The sequence below is a fragment of the Leucopleurus acutus genome (assembly GCF_964270905.1).
Source record: "Leucopleurus acutus genome assembly, chromosome: 3".
In the NCBI taxonomy this organism is placed as follows: domain Eukaryota; kingdom Metazoa; phylum Chordata; class Mammalia; order Artiodactyla; family Delphinidae; genus Leucopleurus; species Leucopleurus acutus.
This window is the reverse complement of record NC_139145.1, coordinates 51,560,674-51,580,048: the sequence shown is the minus strand read 5'-3', so window position 1 is coordinate 51,580,048 and position 19,375 is coordinate 51,560,674. Positions and strand designations below refer to the sequence as shown.

Genomic DNA, 19,375 nt, shown 5'->3' with positions numbered 1-19,375 from the left:
GATCAAAGGACAGAATTGAGATGAGAACTCAAGTTTTCTCACTCCTGGTCTGTTCAGATGCTGCCTCGTCTTCGAATTGAACATATTCTTTAACTACTCTTGTTTTAACTGTCTTACAGATGCAGTCACTTATTCAACACATATTTATTGAGTGCCTGCTCTGTGCTAGGCATTGTACAGTGTGACAGGGAAAAGACAGGGAAGGTTCCTTGGAGCTTACATTTTATTGATTGAGCAGATATCAGTCAAAAGTGGGTTGTAAGAGCTGAAGGTTTACAATGTGTAATGCCAAGAAGATAAAACATTTTTGACATAAATATAATCAAATAAGCAAACTGTAACATGCATCTAGCCTTTCAAGAACATGTCTGTGACATCCAATGCATTAGACCTATACTTAATTAAAGAATGCAGAGTTCTCACCAGTCCCATAGGTGTCAGAGGCTCATCTTCATTTGCTTTGCTTTCATTCATACATTTGCAAAATTAGGAAAATATCTAGTCTATTTTTTAAATGATTATTACGACTCTATTTTTTTTTATTTTTTATTATGACTCTTATTTTGATTATTTTTAGGATGATTATGTGACTGTTTCAAACAGTGAAGATCCTGAAGGGAGATGCCATATGCTCTTCTACTTTAATTTTCCTTTAGAGATATATAATGTTGGGTGGTATATTAATCATACTTAATGTTTACTTTAGAATTAACGTGTTTTCAGTGTCGTATCCAAGTATATGCTCATTAAAATGAGTGATCAGGGAGGCTGCATAGAGCCAAAGCATCTCTGAGCCCAGGTCCCTGGAAACAGTACTTTGAGTGAGACCCTTTGTTGGGCAAAAAGTGACTGTTAACGCCTGTGCTCTTTCTTTTAGGACCCAGCGGTCTTCAGCGTGTAGTAAAACCAACCCCAATTACTGTCCATGACTCAGAGAGTGACGATGAGGAAGACAGTCTAGAACTCCAAGAAGTCTGGATTCCTAAGAATGGTGCCCGGCGTTTCTCTGAGCGTGAAGAAAAAACCGGAGAGTCTGTACAGTCCAGGGAATTATCAGGTGAGAGACTGTGTCTTACTCTGACCTGTTAGTGAGAGTCACCATGAGAACAGACACACTGGCCTTTATATAATGGTGTCCCTGCCACAGCTTGTGGTGCAGTTAACATATCCTTACAAAATGTGACAGGAGGCAAGAAAGGCAGCAGCCCAAGCAAGAGAGGAAAATCTGGGTGGTGCTATGAAGGGCAGGTGCAGCACAATAAGAATATTGTGGAATTGGGGCTCAGGGAAGAGAAGATGTGAGGATTGTCAGTCCCACAGTGGAGGCTTTAGGAAGTTGTGGCATCAGAGTATCAGGGATTAGCAAGGGGCCTGTGCGTCACATAAAAGATGACAACTGAGTCATCCAGAGCAGTGAAAAACAACCATTCCCCAGTTGGTAATCTGTCCAGTTGTGTTTAGCGAATGTTGGTGGCTAGTTTGGTGCTTGAGGAAGTCCTAAAGTATGTTCTTACAATCCCTTGTCTCCCTTTAAATCCAGTCAACAACCTTCTGCCATTTGCCTCACCAAGAAACTGTAATTCTCTTAACTTTTAGATTTATACTTCTTTCCTTGTCTTCCCTTCTGTTTCCCAGAACCGTATGCTTACCACTTTCTGCAAAGGATGAGGTTTTTTAAAATTGTCTACTTATTTTTCCTTGGGTACCCTACTCATTAATGTATCTGAATGTTTAGTATACATTTGTATACATGTAACACTGAACCTGAAATATATACACACTTCAGTGTATGGTAAGCTCAGTTCTTTAGACTTGGAATAACTTACTAACCACTGACTGATTACTCAATTCTCATTTTATTCCTTTTAAGAAATTCAGATATCTTTACACTGTGATTGAAAGAGCTTTAATGGACACTGAAATTTAGGAAAAGTAATGTGACCAGCTGACTAACCTGATGTTTCCTAGAAAGTTTAGTTTCTGAATTTAGAAACCAGATCTTCTGTCAGCCAGACAAAACATTATTTAAGTATTCCTTTGTATATTCATTGAGGCTTACTGTGCCCCAGGTACTGTGTTAGGTGCTGTGAGGGGTGAGATGAATAAGTCTTGATATCTCTCTCTCTCTTTCTCTCTCTCTCTGTGTCCCTCTCTCTCACTGTCTCTCTGTCTCTCTCTCTCTGTAGTCTGGCTGAAGAGTCAGGTCAGAAACATAGATAACAATATTACAGGGCATATACTGCACTTGCTTTGGGGTGGGGTGCAAAAGAGATTGGACAGAGGTCCAAAGCAGAAGGATTGATGAGAGTAAAGGCTCCAAGGTAATAAGGCAGAGGTATATTCAAAGAAAAGTTTGGACTGGGGTGTAGAATGTTTATAGGGAAGACAAGAATGGAAAGTTAGTTTTCAGTTAGGTCACAGTAAGCCTTGAAGGCTGAGCTAAGGAGTATTAACCAAGTAGGCACTAGGGAGCCATAGAGAACTTGTGAGCAGCTGAGTGATGTGGTCACCATTTATACTTTAGGAAAATTAGTTTACATTGTTTCCTGTTCCAGATTTACTCTTGCCTTTTGTCCAGAATTTGTACTGAAATCTTTTCTTTTCCTCGGGCCATTCTTCTTTTTCTGTAAGCAGTAAGTGGAAAAGGCAAGACTCCACTTCGAAAGAGGTACAACTCCCATCAGATGGGCCAGTCGAAGCAGTTTCCCCTCGAGGAAAGCAGCTGTGAGAAAGGCTGTCAGGTCACCAGTGAGCAGATCAAAGCCGATATGAAAGCAGCTAGGGATATTCCTGAAAAGAAAAAAAACAAGGATGTTTATCCCAGCTGCAGCAGCACCACCGCCAGCACAGTGGGGAACTCCAGCTCGCACAGCACTGCTTCTCAAAGCCCCGACTTTGTAAGGACGGTGAACAGCAGCGGCTCTTCCGAGCCTAGCCCTACAGAAGTGGATGTGTCCAGGCAGTGTGTCTGCTCCCCCGGTGGGTCAGAGGACTCTGAGGCCATGGAGGAGGGAGATGCAGAGAGTTCTGTCTGCCCCAGATGCTGCTGTCACAGGCCCCAGGAATCCCAAAGGAGAACTAGCAGGTGTTCTGATGAGGAACGTCCTTCAACCAGCCGAGCCTGTGTTGTGAATGGCCCGGATGGTACGAGATCCGCCTTTTCCTTTAGGACTCTGCCACCAGGGGGGTCTTCAGGCCCAGCACATGATGAGAGGACTAATGGGAGTGGCTCTGGGGCTACAGGTGAGGACAGGAGGGGGAGCTCCCAGCCTGAGAGCTGTGACGTGCAGTCTAATGAAGACTACCCTCGGAGGCCCCTAACAAGGGCCAGGAGCAGACTCTCCCATGTACCGCTGGTATCTGAGTCAGGTATGACAACGCTGCCAGGATTAGCTACTGCAGGTTAGGACTTGAGAAGGGCATTTGCTCCTTCCATAAGTTTTCTTACATAAAGCCAGTTGGGCAAATTGATTTCTACTTTGGGGTTCTGCGCTCATACAGATTTTGAGCTCACTTTCAGTGACGGGGTGGGGGTGGGGAGCGGGGGTGGCACGTAAAACAGCTTGTAAAATACCAGCCAGGAGAGGCACAGAGAGTTAAGCTTCTGAGAAGAGTGCGACTGTGTGTGTGTACTGACCTTATATACAGTGCCAGTCCCACGTCTCACTCCCAGTATGTAAACTCTGCTCCCGTCCCACACTGCAGAGGCTTAACTCCTAGTGCAGTTTTAAAACCTTAGCTGAAAGGTAAGGACTGGAAGTCGCTGGGCCTGGGGGAGCCTGGCGTGCGGGTGCCCCCCCTCCACCTGCCTCTGTAGCATTGAGTAATTTTTCCCAAAGGCTAGTTTTGCTGCCAGTTAGCCTTGCCAGGAGAAAAGCAGGTAAGTAAGTAGTTTAGCTGAGAATCATTTTGGTGAAGATATCCTCAAGACACATATATGTATATAATTTCATTAATAACATTTAGGTGTATGCCGAGGCATGGGGTTCGGCGGGGGTAATAAGCACATTCCTTAATTATAATCCTGTTTATATTTCTGATTTTAGTTTTAAATAATCTCTCCTGCCTTTATTAAGTCATGAATACCTGTCAATGAATAATAATATTTTATTTTCTCTAAACCTTACTCAATTTAAAAATCTTAAAATCAGCACCCAGTACATAGAGTTCCTTTTTATCTGCTATTGCAATAAACAGAGCTGATTGAATCATGTGGAGCTAAACTAACAAAAACAAGCTTTCATAAGATACATAGGAGATATTAATTATGTGCTAATTATCATAGTAGCCTAAGCTCATATTAAAGTATATGAGTTTTATTTGCAGATTTTATTATGCTTTGCAAACATCAGTTCTGCCATGATGAAAATACTTTTCCCAGCTTCAATTTTAAATGGTTTATCTCTTTCTTTATACGTAACATAGGATTTACCATTTTAACCGTTTTGAAGTATATAGTTCATTGGCATTAGGTACATTCGCATTGTTGTGGGACCATCACCACTATCTGTCTCAACTTTTTCATCTTCCCACACTTAAAGTCTGTATCCATTAAACAGAAACACCTCATTATGACACCCTTTGTCGCGTGGTTTTTCATATTTGTTAAGTCAGATCTACATGTTTACTTTTGTGATTTCATTATTTTTATGCTGTGGAAAGCCTTCCCTACCCCTGGCTCGGATAATTGTTCACATCTTCTCATTCTTTTATTCATTTATTTGTTTATCTTAGTTTAGTTCTTTATCTTAATCTGTGGGAACTAATTTTATTTTTTATTAAAAATTGTCACCAAGTTGTCTCAATACTATTTATTGACATCCATCCGTATGTCATTTTGAAATGCTCTTTTATCATGTACTTTGACCATACTGTGGTTTATCTCTGGGCATGCTGTCCTGTTCCAGTGTTCTGTCTTCTTTCATTACTCTTTCGCAAAATTTTTTGGCTAGACATGCATTTATCATTTATTTTTATAGTTTTATTTTATAATAATTTTGTCAAGTTTCAGAAACAAATCTTCTTGTGTTTTGTTTGCAATTCCTTTACATTGACTGACTGAAAAGATAAGTGTCATTTTTACAGCATTGAGTCTTCCTATTTAGGGACTATTTTGTCTTATGTGTCTTGGTAAAGTTTTATAGTTGTTACTGTTTTGGTGGGTTTTGTTTTGTTTTTGTTTTTAACATGGGTCCTTCATGGGGGGAGGGGGGTTAACATCTTCTTTGCCTTATGTTCTGCTGTTCCCTTTGTCATTTTCTTCTGACTTGTTTCATGACCATAACCTTTTCTTAGGTTAAATAATTTTCTAGAATTTTTTTAAAAATTCATTTATGTAGTGCTTTTTACTTTTTAAGGTTAATTATGTCTGTTGTCTTAATGATTTTTTTTCCCCAATTTGAGAAGACTTCTAATGTATGTAGCTCATGTATATATGGTAGGTAAATTACTTGCCAATATTTTTAAACACAATACAAATGTCCATTTACTTTCAATAACAGTTTTTCTGGAGAAATGTCAAACTGCTGATTTTTAAATTATCCAGGTCTCTTTTGGAAAGAAGAACAAATTATTTGGGTGGCTTTCAACTTGTTATTTTTAATCTAGCATGTTTTTGATATCTGTTGGCCATTGTGCTTTAAAAGTTTTAAGGAGGTAAATCCAAACTAATAAAGGAACGAACTTGATTGTTATGGATTTTTTTTAATCCCTTCAAAGAAAATATTTGAGTTTTTAATTTGGTTTTTGATATACGGCCTTACATAGTGTTAAAACCGTGTTAGAAGTAGTTATTTGTCTTGTGATTTCCTGTTTTGGGAATAAATGCCTCTAAGTTGTTCCTTTTACCCTCATTGTATAATACTTTATAAAATAAATATCACAAAAATAACTAATTGGATTGTCAAAGAATAGCACTTAAGATGAATATGATATGGTTCTCATGAATACTGACCTCTTTCCTTGACACCCCATGACTGGATTGGTCTGCTTTTCTGTGTTTCTGTAGCATCTTTGCTAATGTCAACTACACTGTGTGTTGTAATTCCGTGTTTTAATGTCTATTTTTCCAGTAGACTATGAGCTCCATGAGGTCAGGGACAGTGTCTGCTTGGTCACCATTATATTCCCAGCTTCTAGCACAATGTCTTACATGGTATGGGGCTCAGTGAATAATTGTGAACTTAATAAGTGGTAGGAGCCATCATATGAGGTATGTTGATGCTGGTGGATGTATGAAATCATTAAGGATTGTCCCTAAACAAAGATTTACTGTCCCTAATAAACAGAGGGAGACATAAGGAAATAACAAACACAATGAACTCTGTTTTCTTTTTACATTGGGAAGCATTTGTTTTTTAAGATTATCTACATATAAAGTGTGACTTAGTCTTATAAACTTTTCTTAGAAAACAAACTGCCAGTTTGGGTACTCAGGAGGGCAGGAAATTTAGCTTTGAATCCCATATTCTGATCAGTTAAGGAGTAGAGGAAGGAAGCAACCCATGAAGGTGAGAGGCTGAAAACTGGAGCATAGAAGGAGCATGCTAATAGAAGATTCTTATTTGAACACTGTGATGAAGGGATGGAAACAGACCTGTTTTTGTTTGTCTTCATTTTGTGGTACTGGGAGAGGGAACCAGGACCTATTATTGGTTGTAACAGGAGTATGAATTTTGGCTGTTGTATGAAATGGTGGCTGCTGTTAGAAGATTCCTTGTCAGTGAAAATAGATTGTTCATGAAGCTCCTTCAGGAATACTGTGGAAGGTGGCCTCCAGTGGGTCATCTAGATCAGTAGTTTTCTCTTCCAGAAACCCAGTGTTTTGCTTGGGTTCAGGGTCCTTGGAGAAAGTTTGATGGATAAAACTCTTGGGCTCCCTTTTAGGCTTCAACCAAATTAGCTGCTTTCAATTGTTTTGCATAATAAGATTTCACAAAGATTTCGAATGGTGGAGGAAAGGGTTCTGGTGTATTGAAAAAAAGAAAAAAATAAACAAACATTTGAACTAGATCTCTAGAGTCCCTGTCTAACTCCAAGCCTTTGGGAATTTGTAGTATTTGTACCTCGTTTCCCTATCTTTCTTTGTAATCTTTCATGTTTGAAGTGAGAGAGTTAACCAAGTGGTAACCCTGTAATCTAGTAGTAGTAGCAGTGTGCAGTATGGTGGGATTTAATTCGTAAAGGTCAACCTTTTTTCATTCGATATATGCTCTGCTACAGAGTGACTCTCAAAATGAAGACAGTGACTTTTAGTGTCTTGTCTTGCAATATGTATGTGCTTGTTAAGTTTTTGAGATGAATTTAGAACTTGTATTTAAATAATATCAATATTTGTTTTTATAATTAAACTATAACGTTTTAGAACAGTACTAGTAAATGAGTTAGGGCCATACTAGGCAGAGTTTGGCAGGTAAATGATTGCAGGTTTTCTAGCATACTGATAAATACATTGGCAAACTGTTCTCCCTTCCCATGTCTCAGTTTACTTATTTGTAAAATAAAGAGAATAATCTATCTCAGAGGGCTGTTAAAAGGATTAGTTAATACAAGTAAAACCCTGAGAAAAGTGCCTGATACACAGTAAGCACTCAGTAAATATTTGCTGTTATTGTTATTACATTGACGTATCTATGATACATTCATTCATTCAGTGAATGTTGAGTGCCAGTTCATTCAATAAATGTTCATTTTAGCTCATTGTTAGTGGCTGACATTGATACGAAGATGAAATGACAATGATGTTGTCTTCAGGGAGCTTTTAGTTTAAATGGAGAAATAAAACAGATATACAGGGAATTACAGAACCATATATGATGTTTGGGGATACAAGTGACTTATTAGAATAGGTGGCATTTAAGCTGGACCTTTCAGGGATGGGTAGTATTTCAAAAAGTGAAGTCAAGAAAGGTATTCTGGGCAGAAAAAGCTAAAACAATTAATGGCTTCAGAGGCACTGGCAATGGGAGATGACTAGGATATGGTATGGAATAAAATTGAGAACATTTGGGGCTAAAGCATAGCTCCAAATGTCAGGCATTGAAATGTATTCACTAAGCAGTAGTAGTCAATGCTTTAAAGTTGTTTAGCAGGAAAGTGGTACGTTTAATCTACCAGTAGCATTTAGGATGGGTTGAGTGCCTAGAGACGAGAATGTTGATTGGACTGCTGGAATGGGCCAGGTGTGAAGAGCGCAGTGTTATGTTTGATGTTGATATGTTTGAGACAGCGGAAGGTGATCTTGTTTTGGAAGAGGCAATTGGAAATGGCAGTCTGACTGTATTCCTTTGGGAACCAAGTAGTAGAATTGAGAGTTTCCTTGGTGGAGTTTATACATATGCAGTTGAATGTGCTCTCTTTGAAGGAAAGACAGCAAGGCTAAAATTTGGATTTTCCTCTCGCCTTTTTTAGAGGTTGCCAAAACAAAGCCACGTCATGCCATGAAGCGGAAGCGGACAGCAGATAAGTCCACCAGTACCAGTGATCCTGTGATTGAGGATGACCATGTGCAGGTGAAGGAGAAAATCCTTGCTTACCTTTTGGTCCAGCCAAGTTCCTGAATAATGTAAAGGAACTAAAGTTCCCATCTTTACATAGTTTCTTTGCCCTAAAGAGACTGGTAGTAGTTGCTTCTCACTTGTGCCAGTGAAAACACTTAAGCTTTAAAAAAAAAAAAGAAAGAAAGAAAGTACAGGAAGATACATCTTTTAAATTTTTCTTCTTATAGGTCCTTGTATTAAAATCCAAAAATCTTGTTGGAGTCACTATGACCAACTGTGGAATCACAGATCTAGTGCTGAAAGACTGTCCCAAGATGATGTTTATCCATGGTATGTATTTAGGCCCATGTCATACAAGAGCATCATGATTGAGTTTAAAGCATTAAAGTCTCATAAATACTACAGTAACATTACTATATTACTTTTTCAAAAGAATCATTATTAGATTTTTCTAATTCTGTCCTCATTCTGTAGGTCTCAACTAATTATTCCATCGTATTTACAAGGGACCATGTGCAGAGCCTTGGTTCATCTTTTAATATATAGCCTCTCCTCCAGTTTCCTCCAAATGATAATTACAACCTGATCTGACAGAGGTTAAGTTAACAGCATATATGGGCTTTGGAGTCAAGTAGACCTCACCTTGAATCCTGTCTTTGCTATTTTCTAGCTGTGTGATGTTGGACATGTTTTATGTATGTTTTGGGAGGAGGGGGGAATAGTGACTGAGCTGTAAGTGCTTTACTGCACTGGTTTTGATTGATATCATCAATCATAACCTCAATTCTTGGCACATTATCCTTAGTCCAAGCCCCACTTTTCTTTTCAGTCCCATTTCTCCCTCATTGCCAATCGCATCGGCTCCCATCACCTGTAGTCAGGTATTTAATGTTATGTCCTTTCAGTCTATCTTTCATGTCTTTTTTTATAGACATATTTGCCTCTGAACAAATGATAGGGTATTATTTTGTGTGAGTTTTTAAATTTTTAGATACATAATATGTCTCATACATGATCTGTTTATTTTTCCATTATTACTCAAATTTATATTTTTGATACCTATCCATATAAAATTATGAAGAACTGACTTGTTCCTTGCCTTGTGCAGTTTATATATATTCTGCATTCATTTTTTTCAGTGTGTGAAGTATACATAATTTTACTTACCTTATAAAGCATTTGTGAAGGTTAAATGGAGTGGTTGATACATGCACACATGTGTGTATATGTGGATTATGTACCTACACATAAACACAGTAGAGGGTCTGACCTCTAGTAAAAGCCTAGTAAATGTTCATTAGTATTAGTATGGCAAAAAAATATTTAGGGGCTTTCTATTTTTTGCACTTCTCCAATACTGGTAGTAAACAAAACAAGGAAATCCTTACCAAACATTTTGTCATAAACTAGGAAAATCCCAAAAAGGAGAGATAAAACAAATTTAAGCACTACCTCTCTCTTGAATTCTAGAAGACTCCAGACATGGGGACCCCAAACCCCGTGTTTACCCTTACAAGGTGGTACTTTATCTCATGTTGAAGTGTCCCCCTAAAACGGAATGGGGGTCTTTCAAAAGCTCAGAGATCATAGCCAACAGCAGAGCCCAGACTAGCATAAGAGCTTTCAGTGTGTCAGCACTCTACTCTCTGAGGTCTGAGACTCTACCTTCGGACTCTGCTGGTTAACTTCTCATTCCTGTCTCTATTCTGAGCTCTCTGAGAATCTGACTGGTTTTTACCTCTGCACTTGACTTTGCTGATTCTCTCTATATCTTCTTTAACATTAGTGGTGGATCACATGGCCTCAGGCCCAATCTTCTCTCCTTAAACCAAACTTTTTAGCTCAGCTTATTGTGGGACAGAAGATCTGAGATAAGAAGCTCAGTCCCTGGACACCCACTGATGGATGGGTTGTCTGTTAACGGTGGATGAGATGACTAAATGAGATTAGAACTGACCTTAGCCAAGTCTGGTTTTACAGCAGGGAACCACTGAACCCTTATCGCCATCTAGTCCTCTCTTCCCTCTTTTCCCGTCCCCAACACTGCTTCCTCTTCCTCCTGCCGTGTCACAGGAGAAAATGAGTCTGAAAGGCATAAGACTTGGTCAGTGTTCAAACATCAAAATTACAGGGCTAGATTGCTCAGTAAGATGATGACATTTGGATCAAGGATGTTACAGAACATGTCTTTTATGAAATGTTTAAAAGGTCAGGCATGTTGGCCTTATGGATAGAATATCTTTGATCTGATTCTGTCTCTTGAGTTGGACCAGGTTGAAATCTATGGTAAAAACTGGATCAGATTGAAATGTGAGATTAAAAAAAAGGAAGGGGATAATTTTCTGAAGTTGGTATACTGTTGTAGTTAAATGTGTCTGTTATATCACAATTACTTTTCTCTATAACCTCAATATTTTGTATGTTAAACGGGAAGAATATTTAATCATGTTTCAGACCAGCACTTTCAACAGAACTTTTTGCAGTGATGGAAATGTTCCGTATCTGTACTGTTCGATATGGTAACCACTGGCTGTTTGTGACTGTTGAACATTTGAACTGTGACTAGTGTGTGAGGAACTAAATTGTTAATTTTATTACACTTCAGTTAATTTAAATTTAAATAGCTACAGGTGGCTAGTGGCTACCACATTGGACTGTACAACTTTAGACCGAAGTATCCAAATATTTCTGGGTCTTCTTTTTTTTTTTTTAAGGTTCTGGTTTTATACCTGAGGTAAGAATTAAAATCAACACTGCTCATTTCCTATGGGTGAATGTAAGATAACGTATGTGAATTATCCCAGGAACCATTACCCATAAAATTGTATAATTCAGTAGTTGCCGTCATTCATTCTCTTCAATATGTATTTCCTAAACAATCCCTATATTTAGGCAACTCATTCTCTGGAACTTGAATTTCTTGCCAGTAACATCTTAGATAGGAAAAGGTATCTCCCTTCTAGCATGAGAGTGACTGCCTTCTTTTGAACAGGACAGAATCATATTTTCAAGTCATTTTGATGACTGTCAGTTGTCCTTTGCACTAGTACTTGACCTATGTTAAAGATGTTTACATCTGCAATATTTTATGCTAACAAAAGGTATGCCAGTCCTCCAAAGAGGATTCCAAATAGGTTATATGTTGCTCTATAATTTTGTATAAATTATTTGTAGAGCTTACCATTGTTTTCATTTTGTAGCTACCAGGTGCAGGGTACTGAAACATTTAAAAGTAGAAAATGCACCAATTGTAAACCGATTTGACTATGCACAGTGCAAGAAACTGAATATGGATCAGGTACTAGACCAGATACTAAGGATGCCTCCTGAGAGAAACCGTATTATATACCTACGCCCCATGCAGCAGGTAATGAGCTCTGTTTCTTTTTGGTGATCACATATTGCAGTGATATTTTTTAGTGTTCAGCCTTTTTGAAATTGGCTTTTATTCATTTGCTGAACCCACAGTAATGATTCTTTAGATTCTACAGAGTTTTTTTAACCAGCCTAGACTACCTTGCCAGTCTTCTTCATCAGTGCTTTTCTGATAGATTTTTGTGGGCTTTTAGCAAGTTATATGATGAGGGGAGTTGTTATACAGCAAGTTTTATACTTATTAAAAGTTGCCTGTGGTAAAGAGCACAGACTCTGGTTTCAGACTTCCTGGTTCCAGTTCTGGTTCACTGACCTGTAGCAGATTACTTAACTTCTATGTCTTAGTTTCTTCATCTCTAAAATTAGAAGAATAAAAACCTGCTGTTACTGTGATGGTTAAATTAATACATGTTAAGTGCTAGAATAGTTGCTGGAATGTACTAAGCAATCATATGATAGTTGCTGTTACTATTATCATCATTATTATAATAGTAAACTTTTTATAGTATCTATGAGATGATGGCTGTTAGCTGAACCTATTGTGGTAAACATTTCACAATATATGTAAATCAAACCATCATGCTGAAGATATGGCACGTATATACAATGGAATATTACTCAGCCAAAGAAAGAAACAAAATTGAGTTATTTGTAGTGAGGTGGATGGACCTAGAGACTGTCATACAGAATGAAGTAAGTCAGAAAGAGAAAAAGAAATACTGTATGCTAACACATATATATGGAATCAAAAAAAAAAAGTTCTGAAAAACCTAGGGGCAGGTCAGGAATAAAGACACAGACACAGAGAATGGACTTGAGGACACGGGGAGGGGGAAGGGTAAGCTGGGACAAAGTGAGAGAGTGGCATGGACATACATACACTACCAAATGTAAAACAGATAGCTAGTGGGAAGCAGCCACATAGCACAGGGAGATCAGCTCAGTGCTTTGTGACCACCTAGAGGGGTGGGATAGGGTGGGTGGGAGGGAGACGCAAGAGGGAGGAGATATGGGGATATATGTATATGTATAGCTTGATTTACTTTGTTACAAAGCAGAAACTAACACACCATTGTAAAGCAGTTATACTCTAATAAAGATGTTAAAAAAAACCCAACAACATCATGCTGTATACCTTAAAGGTATACAGTGATGTGTTGTCAATTATTTCTCAATAAAACTAGGGGAAAAAAGAGTAACATTGTGTGTAAGACTCGGTGCTTGATGTCAAAAGAAGGTTTAAAGGAAATATGAACCTTTGCAGTCAATGTTTGAACCTGGCCTCAAAAGAATCATTTCAACACACAAATTGCTTGTTGAGTGTTTATAATTTGCTGGGGCTGAAAAATAACACAGGACATCATCCTTCTTGAGAAGTTTGCCTTTCCACGAAGGGGGTAGACATATATGTCATCAGGATGACAAAGTGGGATTTCGTAAGTAAAATAGGGATGAGGGCATTCCATGAGAAGAAAGCAATGTGAACAAAGGTTACAAGGGGGCAAGGAAGTGTGTTCTGTCTTTAGGAATGGACATTAGTCCAGTTAGTATGGGGTATATGGTACTACACATTCACAGTTCTATAGTGCAGTCAAAATTTAAACCTGTAAAGGATATATTCGGAAGTGGATTTTGCTGGGATCAGTTACCTGAATCTGGATTCTCTGGTTTAATTCACATTTATATAACAGTGAGATGTAAACTGCTGAGCTTGCTAAACAGTTGAATTTGCTAAGCCTCATCCCTAGCATGGCAAGCTGTGTTCAGGGTGGAATGTGACTCTTTGATTTTCAAATCAGCCAGAGATTTAAAAACTGAGGTCCCAAGGAAAGATTGTTCAAGCCCTAGGAGATAGATTTCTAAGGCATTCTCTTCCTTGGTCCAAAATCCTCTCTCTCGTGTTTTCCACAGGTGGACACACTAACGTTGGAGCAGAAGCTATTTAGTGGTCCCTACCCCTATCACATCTGTATTATCCATGAATTCAGTAACCCTCCCAATGTCCGGAACAAGGTGCGCATTCGCAGCTGGATGGACACAATAGCAAACATTAACCAGTAAGTTATCTGCAGCCCCTGACGACCTTCTAAGTCAGTTCCCAGAGCAAGGATGCCCAGAAACAACAAATCCTAATTATTTTTTATTTTAAATGATTTCATCTGGGCTTTTCAGGCACTGAAACATGAAATGTAATGTGAAAAAAAAAAGGGAAATGAGGACTTAAAACTAAAATGCATACATATATATTTGTAACTTTTTATTTTCAAACTTAGAGAAGAATCACAAGAACAGACGGTACATGTACATTTAGTTTCATTCCTTTAGCCTTACAGCACGGAAAAGAGATATTAAAGATCTTAAAACTGTGATGTTTTACATCATCAGAAAATTTGACTTTTTATGCATTTGTTATTTTAATATTTTGTTTGAGACCTTCATTAGAATCTAGGCGTAACACATTTTGATAGTTCCTTTCTAACCTACATCCCAACATTATTTTCAGTTTTATAATTTTTATTTAATTTTTCTTTTTGCCTCCAGAGAGCTCATTAAGTATGAATTCTTCCCAGAAGCCACACGAAGTGAAGATGACTTAAAGAAGTATCCCAAGTACCCATGGGGTAGAGAAATCTATACTTTAGAAGGTGAGCATTTATTTGTAAATGGTTGGAAAGCTAAATAACTGTTAACTAATTAGATGGAGAGACATGTCTTAGGGAAGATTGGAGTAGGAGCCTAACAATTTGTCAAAATAATGGGAATATTGAATATCTGCAGGTAGCAGGGACCAGATAAATAGTGCTCTCCCTGTATGAGTCTTTACCATCCCTAAAATAATCAGCAGTATTGAAACACAAAAAGTGAAAGAAAATTGAAACTTGCTATACAGTTTGAAAGTTGCAGTGACTTGAGGAAATCTGTGTCAGCCTCTTTATTTTGTGTGTATATATATGTACACATATATAGAAAGGGAAACTGAGGCTTAATGGAAGCAAAGGATGACCAAAATCACATGACTAAATAGTAGCAGAGCTAGAATTGGAATTTATATCTGATGCTGCTTTCAAAATACTAACAGCGTTCGGCCCTATCATTACTTCCACCCCAGTAGCACTGTTGATCTGTCTTCTTTTAGGTGTTGTGGATGGAGCGCCGTATTCCATGATTTCTGACTTCCCTTGGTTGAGATCACTACGGGCAGCAGAACCCAACAGCTTTGCCAGATACGATTTTGAGGATGATGAAGAAAGTAATTATGTCCTGACTTGATTTTTATTCTCTAGTTTGAGGTTATCCTATGGTGTTAGATACTTAGTATTTTTTGTCTGAGTTACGAGCGGCGCAGCTTTTTATCACTTCCCATATAAATGTTTTTGCTTTTTGTTATTGTTTGGTTCACCCCTTGCTAAAAAAAAAAACAGCTCTAAATGTATACAATAGATAACCAGTTGACTTACTAGGGATATATGAAGGTTGGTGGAAAGCATTCCTTCAGACAGATTGTCCTACCTAGATTTTTTTATTACCTAAATGTTTATAACCTTGTTACTCCTTATTGAAGAATTTGGTCAACTATATTGTTTCAAAGCTGTTCCCGTTATACTAATTATTCTGCTACTTATGAGCTGCTTCTTGTTGGGTAGCATGTGGGAACTTATGATTTAGGTGTGGATACTTGATGGGGGAACTTGAAGGAACTCTGGAATATAGTTGTTCTAAGTGTTAGCACCCTTGAATATCCATTTGTAGGAAGTTAAAAAATATATATTTTAGGAGGAAATCGATTTCATAAACTACATCATGTATATATGTATGACTTACCTCTCTGGTACATTTTTCACCTTGGGCCTTTAATCATGTGTGCTCTTTTTGGCATCAAACATAGTATATAACCAAACTGATGGGGACCCATTCCATGAGCTATGCATACATCAGTTACACTGCATGAGAGTATACAGGCATATCTCATGGACCAGCTAAATCAGAGTGGCTTTCCAAATGATTCTGATAATCTTGTTTCCCCTTTTCTTTCTAATTTCCAAGGCACCATCTATGCTCCTCGAAGGAAAGGGCAGCTGTCTGCAGACATCTGTATGGAAACAATAGGAGAGGAAATTTCAGAGATGCGTCAGATGAAGAAGGGCGTGTTTCAGCGAGTAGTGGCAATTTTTATCCACTATTGTGACGTCAATGGAGAGCCTGTTGAAGATGACTACATTTAACTGGTCCCTCCTCTTTCCAGCTATTCTGGCAGTAAGCTGCTGGGGCCATCCAGCTGCCAGAGAGCTTCACAGAGGCTTGCGGCATGCAGTTGGGAGGCTCCGGCGCATTTTGGTATATAGGAAATGTATAAGGAACATTGAAGTTGTATACAAAGATTTGTACATAGAGGAAATACACAAAGATATTTCCTAAGTATCAACTTTATATCATATGTTTATACAATTTAATTTAAAAATTCATTTTAATGAAGGCAGAGAATTGGAAAGAGTTCATTTTGTTCATTTTTCCAGGCGGTTCATAAGGTGTCACTTTCTGGCTGAGCCCCTGTTTACTATATTCTTAATCATCACTGTCACGCCCTTAAATCTGTGCCTTTTTCTTCTCGAGCAGAGCTGTTTGAGTAAACCTGTTGAAGCGTCTTTTTGTCTCTCGTGCTATTTTTGTGTTGCTGTTAAAACTCCAACTAAACCCTATGGTCAGAGGTGGCTGTATGTTTGTTTCTGTACAAAATTGTGGTTCTTTTTCCTCTTGGTATTGTAGTTGCCATATTTCTTAAAATGAAGTAAAAAAAAGACTCATAGGTTTAAAAAAAAACTGAGTTTGAGGGGGAAATGGAAGAGTTTCCAAAGCATTTCTAGTTATTTATTTCCATATTGTGTATATGCTTTATCTTGAATATAAAAATAAAAATTTATTAAAAACTTTTTTCTTGCCTTGGAACTGAATCCCTCATTTTAAAGAAGAGTAGCAAATACTACACAGAAAAGGAATGTGTAGTTGTGTCTAAGTAAGATTTCAGTGTAGTCTAATCTCTGATCTCTTTTTTTAAAGTTCTGTGGCTGCAAGATGTTTAACTCACAGAACTCTTTATGACAGAACACTGGGAACAGCAGAATTTCCCCAAATATCTGGTCTTCAGGAGATGGCCTTTCTCCTTTCTCAAGGAGAGAAATTCACCTGATATATGGCAGTGATAATATGCAGTATCATAGTGTCAGGGGTTAAAGCAAAAAAAGCTTCAGAGCAACACCTGTGTCTGAGGGCTGGCTTTGTCACTTGCTAGCTGAGTGAACTCAATAAATTGCACAAACTGAAGTTCTGTGGAAATATTTTAGAAACTCTTCCCAAACAGAATATGTAATTATGGTCTATATGAGGTGTAAGGGTCCAACCCCTTCATTTACAGGGGATTAATTGAAACCCAGAGGGAAAATGGCTAACCCACAGTCAGGGGCTGGTTGAGGCCAGGCGGAATAAGAATTCAGTGCCTAATTCCCACCAGGCTGCCTCTACCTTCATCATTAATATTCATAGAAATGCAAGAAGCCAGCAAGTATTTCCTAACAAACACTCATAGTATGAATGATAATCAGTTTCTTTCCTCAAAGTTCTCTGTTTTCCAAGACTTTAAGTTCATCTACTTATATTAGGAAGAATGTTTGGTGCTGCATTCAGTCATCTCTTTATTACCTTGTTTTTAACTCAGCTCACCTCTCTTCTAATTAAAAGAGTGTGTTCCACTCTCCAGGTTAAAACTCTGATCACTAAAAGGTGGGAAACAAATTACGGGACATTCTAGATATTTCAAAGTAATATAGACCCCCAACTCTCAGCTAAGACTCGATCTAAACCTGTTTTTTCACTGTAACCGTAACCAAATAATGTTTAGATGTAAGGCCACTAGAGGCCACTGCTCTCTAATTTTTGTTGGTTTGTCTATCTCACTGTCTCAACCTGATCCACTCTAAAATCATTCTAAAGATGCCTAGACTGCGACAACTAAAAAAATGAAACTTGATAGATGCATTTGGTAAATGTCTATGGAATGAATGGCTGGACAGTGATTGCCCTACAGCAGCTATCAGCACACTTTTTCTGTGCAGAGCCAGATAGTAAATATTTTAGGCTCAACTATGACAACCACTCAGCTCTGCTGTTGTACTATGAAAGCAGCCATAGAGGAAACATCAAGGAATGGGCATGGCTGTGTTACAATAAAACTATTTTTGGAAACAAATTTGAGTTTCACATAATTTTCACGTCACAAAATATCTTTTGTTTTCCAACCACTTAAAAAAGTAAAAACCATTCTTAGTTTACAGACTGGAGGATTTGGCCCCTAGGTTGTCATTTGCCCACACCTACTTGCCACAGGGAACTGAGTTGTGTCTGGCACATTTTTTAAAGACCTTAAGAAATGTTTCATGGATGGATTACTGAATTAATGTCAAATTTAGAGAGAGAATCATGTCCCTCTTATAATGCTGCCAGGTGTGTGAGTCCTAAATCTCTCTAAATAATAACTGGCACCACAATTCTTCCAGGAATTTCATATTTGGAATCAGAAAATCTGGGCTCACATTCTGACTCCCTCAGATGACTGCTGGATGACGTGGATGGTCATAAGCCCTATTCTGGAGCCTCAGTTTCCTCATCTGTAAAATGGCCCGGACTAACACACCCACGCCACAGGGCAGCTGTGAAGGTCCAATGAGAGCCTTCAGTAAACTGGACAATGAGTTGCAAGTGGAGGTAGTATTGCTTCCACCATAATTCCCTTTATTATGAAAGGGTTATCTTTTATTTTCTTTTTTTAAACTAATCTTCCTATAACCTTCTGTTCCTTAGACCAGATCCCAGGATGGTAGGAAACAGAGATAGAACTGGTGAGGAAGTAACGATACCGTGAAAGCATTTTTTAAATCGTTTACCAAGTGCTTTCCATACACATCCTCATACCAACACTTTAAAATATGTATGATCATTATGTCCCCCACTTCACTGTTGGGGAAACTAGGGTGTAATAGGTTAAATATCTTGCTTACAAAAACAATTCTAAAAAGTAGTGGAAGCCGTCTGACTCTAAAGCCCGAGCGATTGAGCAAAGTGGCTTAGTTGGGAAGCTGCCCAGTCAGAGTTGCTGCTGCCGCTTCAACTTGAAACAACTCCAGCTGACCTTCGCATGGTTAGTACAGTCCCAAAATATGGAGGCTGCTGATTTTCTGATGCAGGCCTCAAATGACCCACTCAGACACAGGATGCAGTAAAAACATAATAGAGACAACACTGCAAACTATACAACGTCTACCGTGTGAAATACACAGCAACTAAAGAGAATGAATAAAAATCACGTATTGATGTGATATGATGTTGAAGGTATACCTTTGCAAAGGCAAGTTGCAGTTATTATATATACTGCATCATCTTATTTATACACAAAAACCAAAACCATGTATTTTTATATGTACATTTTGACATATATAAATACACAGAACACG

At 38.2% G+C, this 19,375-nt stretch overlaps 1 protein-coding gene across 6 annotated transcripts in view; it reads left to right on the top strand.

The window, feature by feature from the left end:
- Window positions 1-16,784, top strand: part of FBXO38 (F-box protein 38) — a 52,450-nt gene extending 35,666 nt beyond the window's left edge. For 4 of the 6 annotated variants that reach the window (XM_082837171.1, XM_082837173.1, XM_082837170.1 and 1 more), the window contains 9 exons: window positions 878-1,057; window positions 2,635-3,369; window positions 8,410-8,510; window positions 8,726-8,828; window positions 11,699-11,865; window positions 13,785-13,930; window positions 14,415-14,518; window positions 15,010-15,123; window positions 15,918-16,784. In XM_082837171.1, coding sequence (XP_082693297.1) covers window positions 878-1,057; window positions 2,635-3,369; window positions 8,410-8,510; window positions 8,726-8,828; window positions 11,699-11,865; window positions 13,785-13,930; window positions 14,415-14,518; window positions 15,010-15,123; window positions 15,918-16,096 — 1,829 coding nt within the window. In that variant the 3' untranslated portion in view covers window positions 16,097-16,784. The remainder of the gene's footprint in view (window positions 1-877; window positions 1,058-2,634; window positions 3,370-8,409; window positions 8,511-8,725; window positions 8,829-11,698; window positions 11,866-13,784; window positions 13,931-14,414; window positions 14,519-15,009; window positions 15,124-15,917) is intronic. The other 2 variants (XM_082837174.1, XM_082837175.1) reach the window with 2 other exon arrangements.
- The last annotated feature ends 2,591 nt before the right edge of the window (window positions 16,785-19,375 follow it).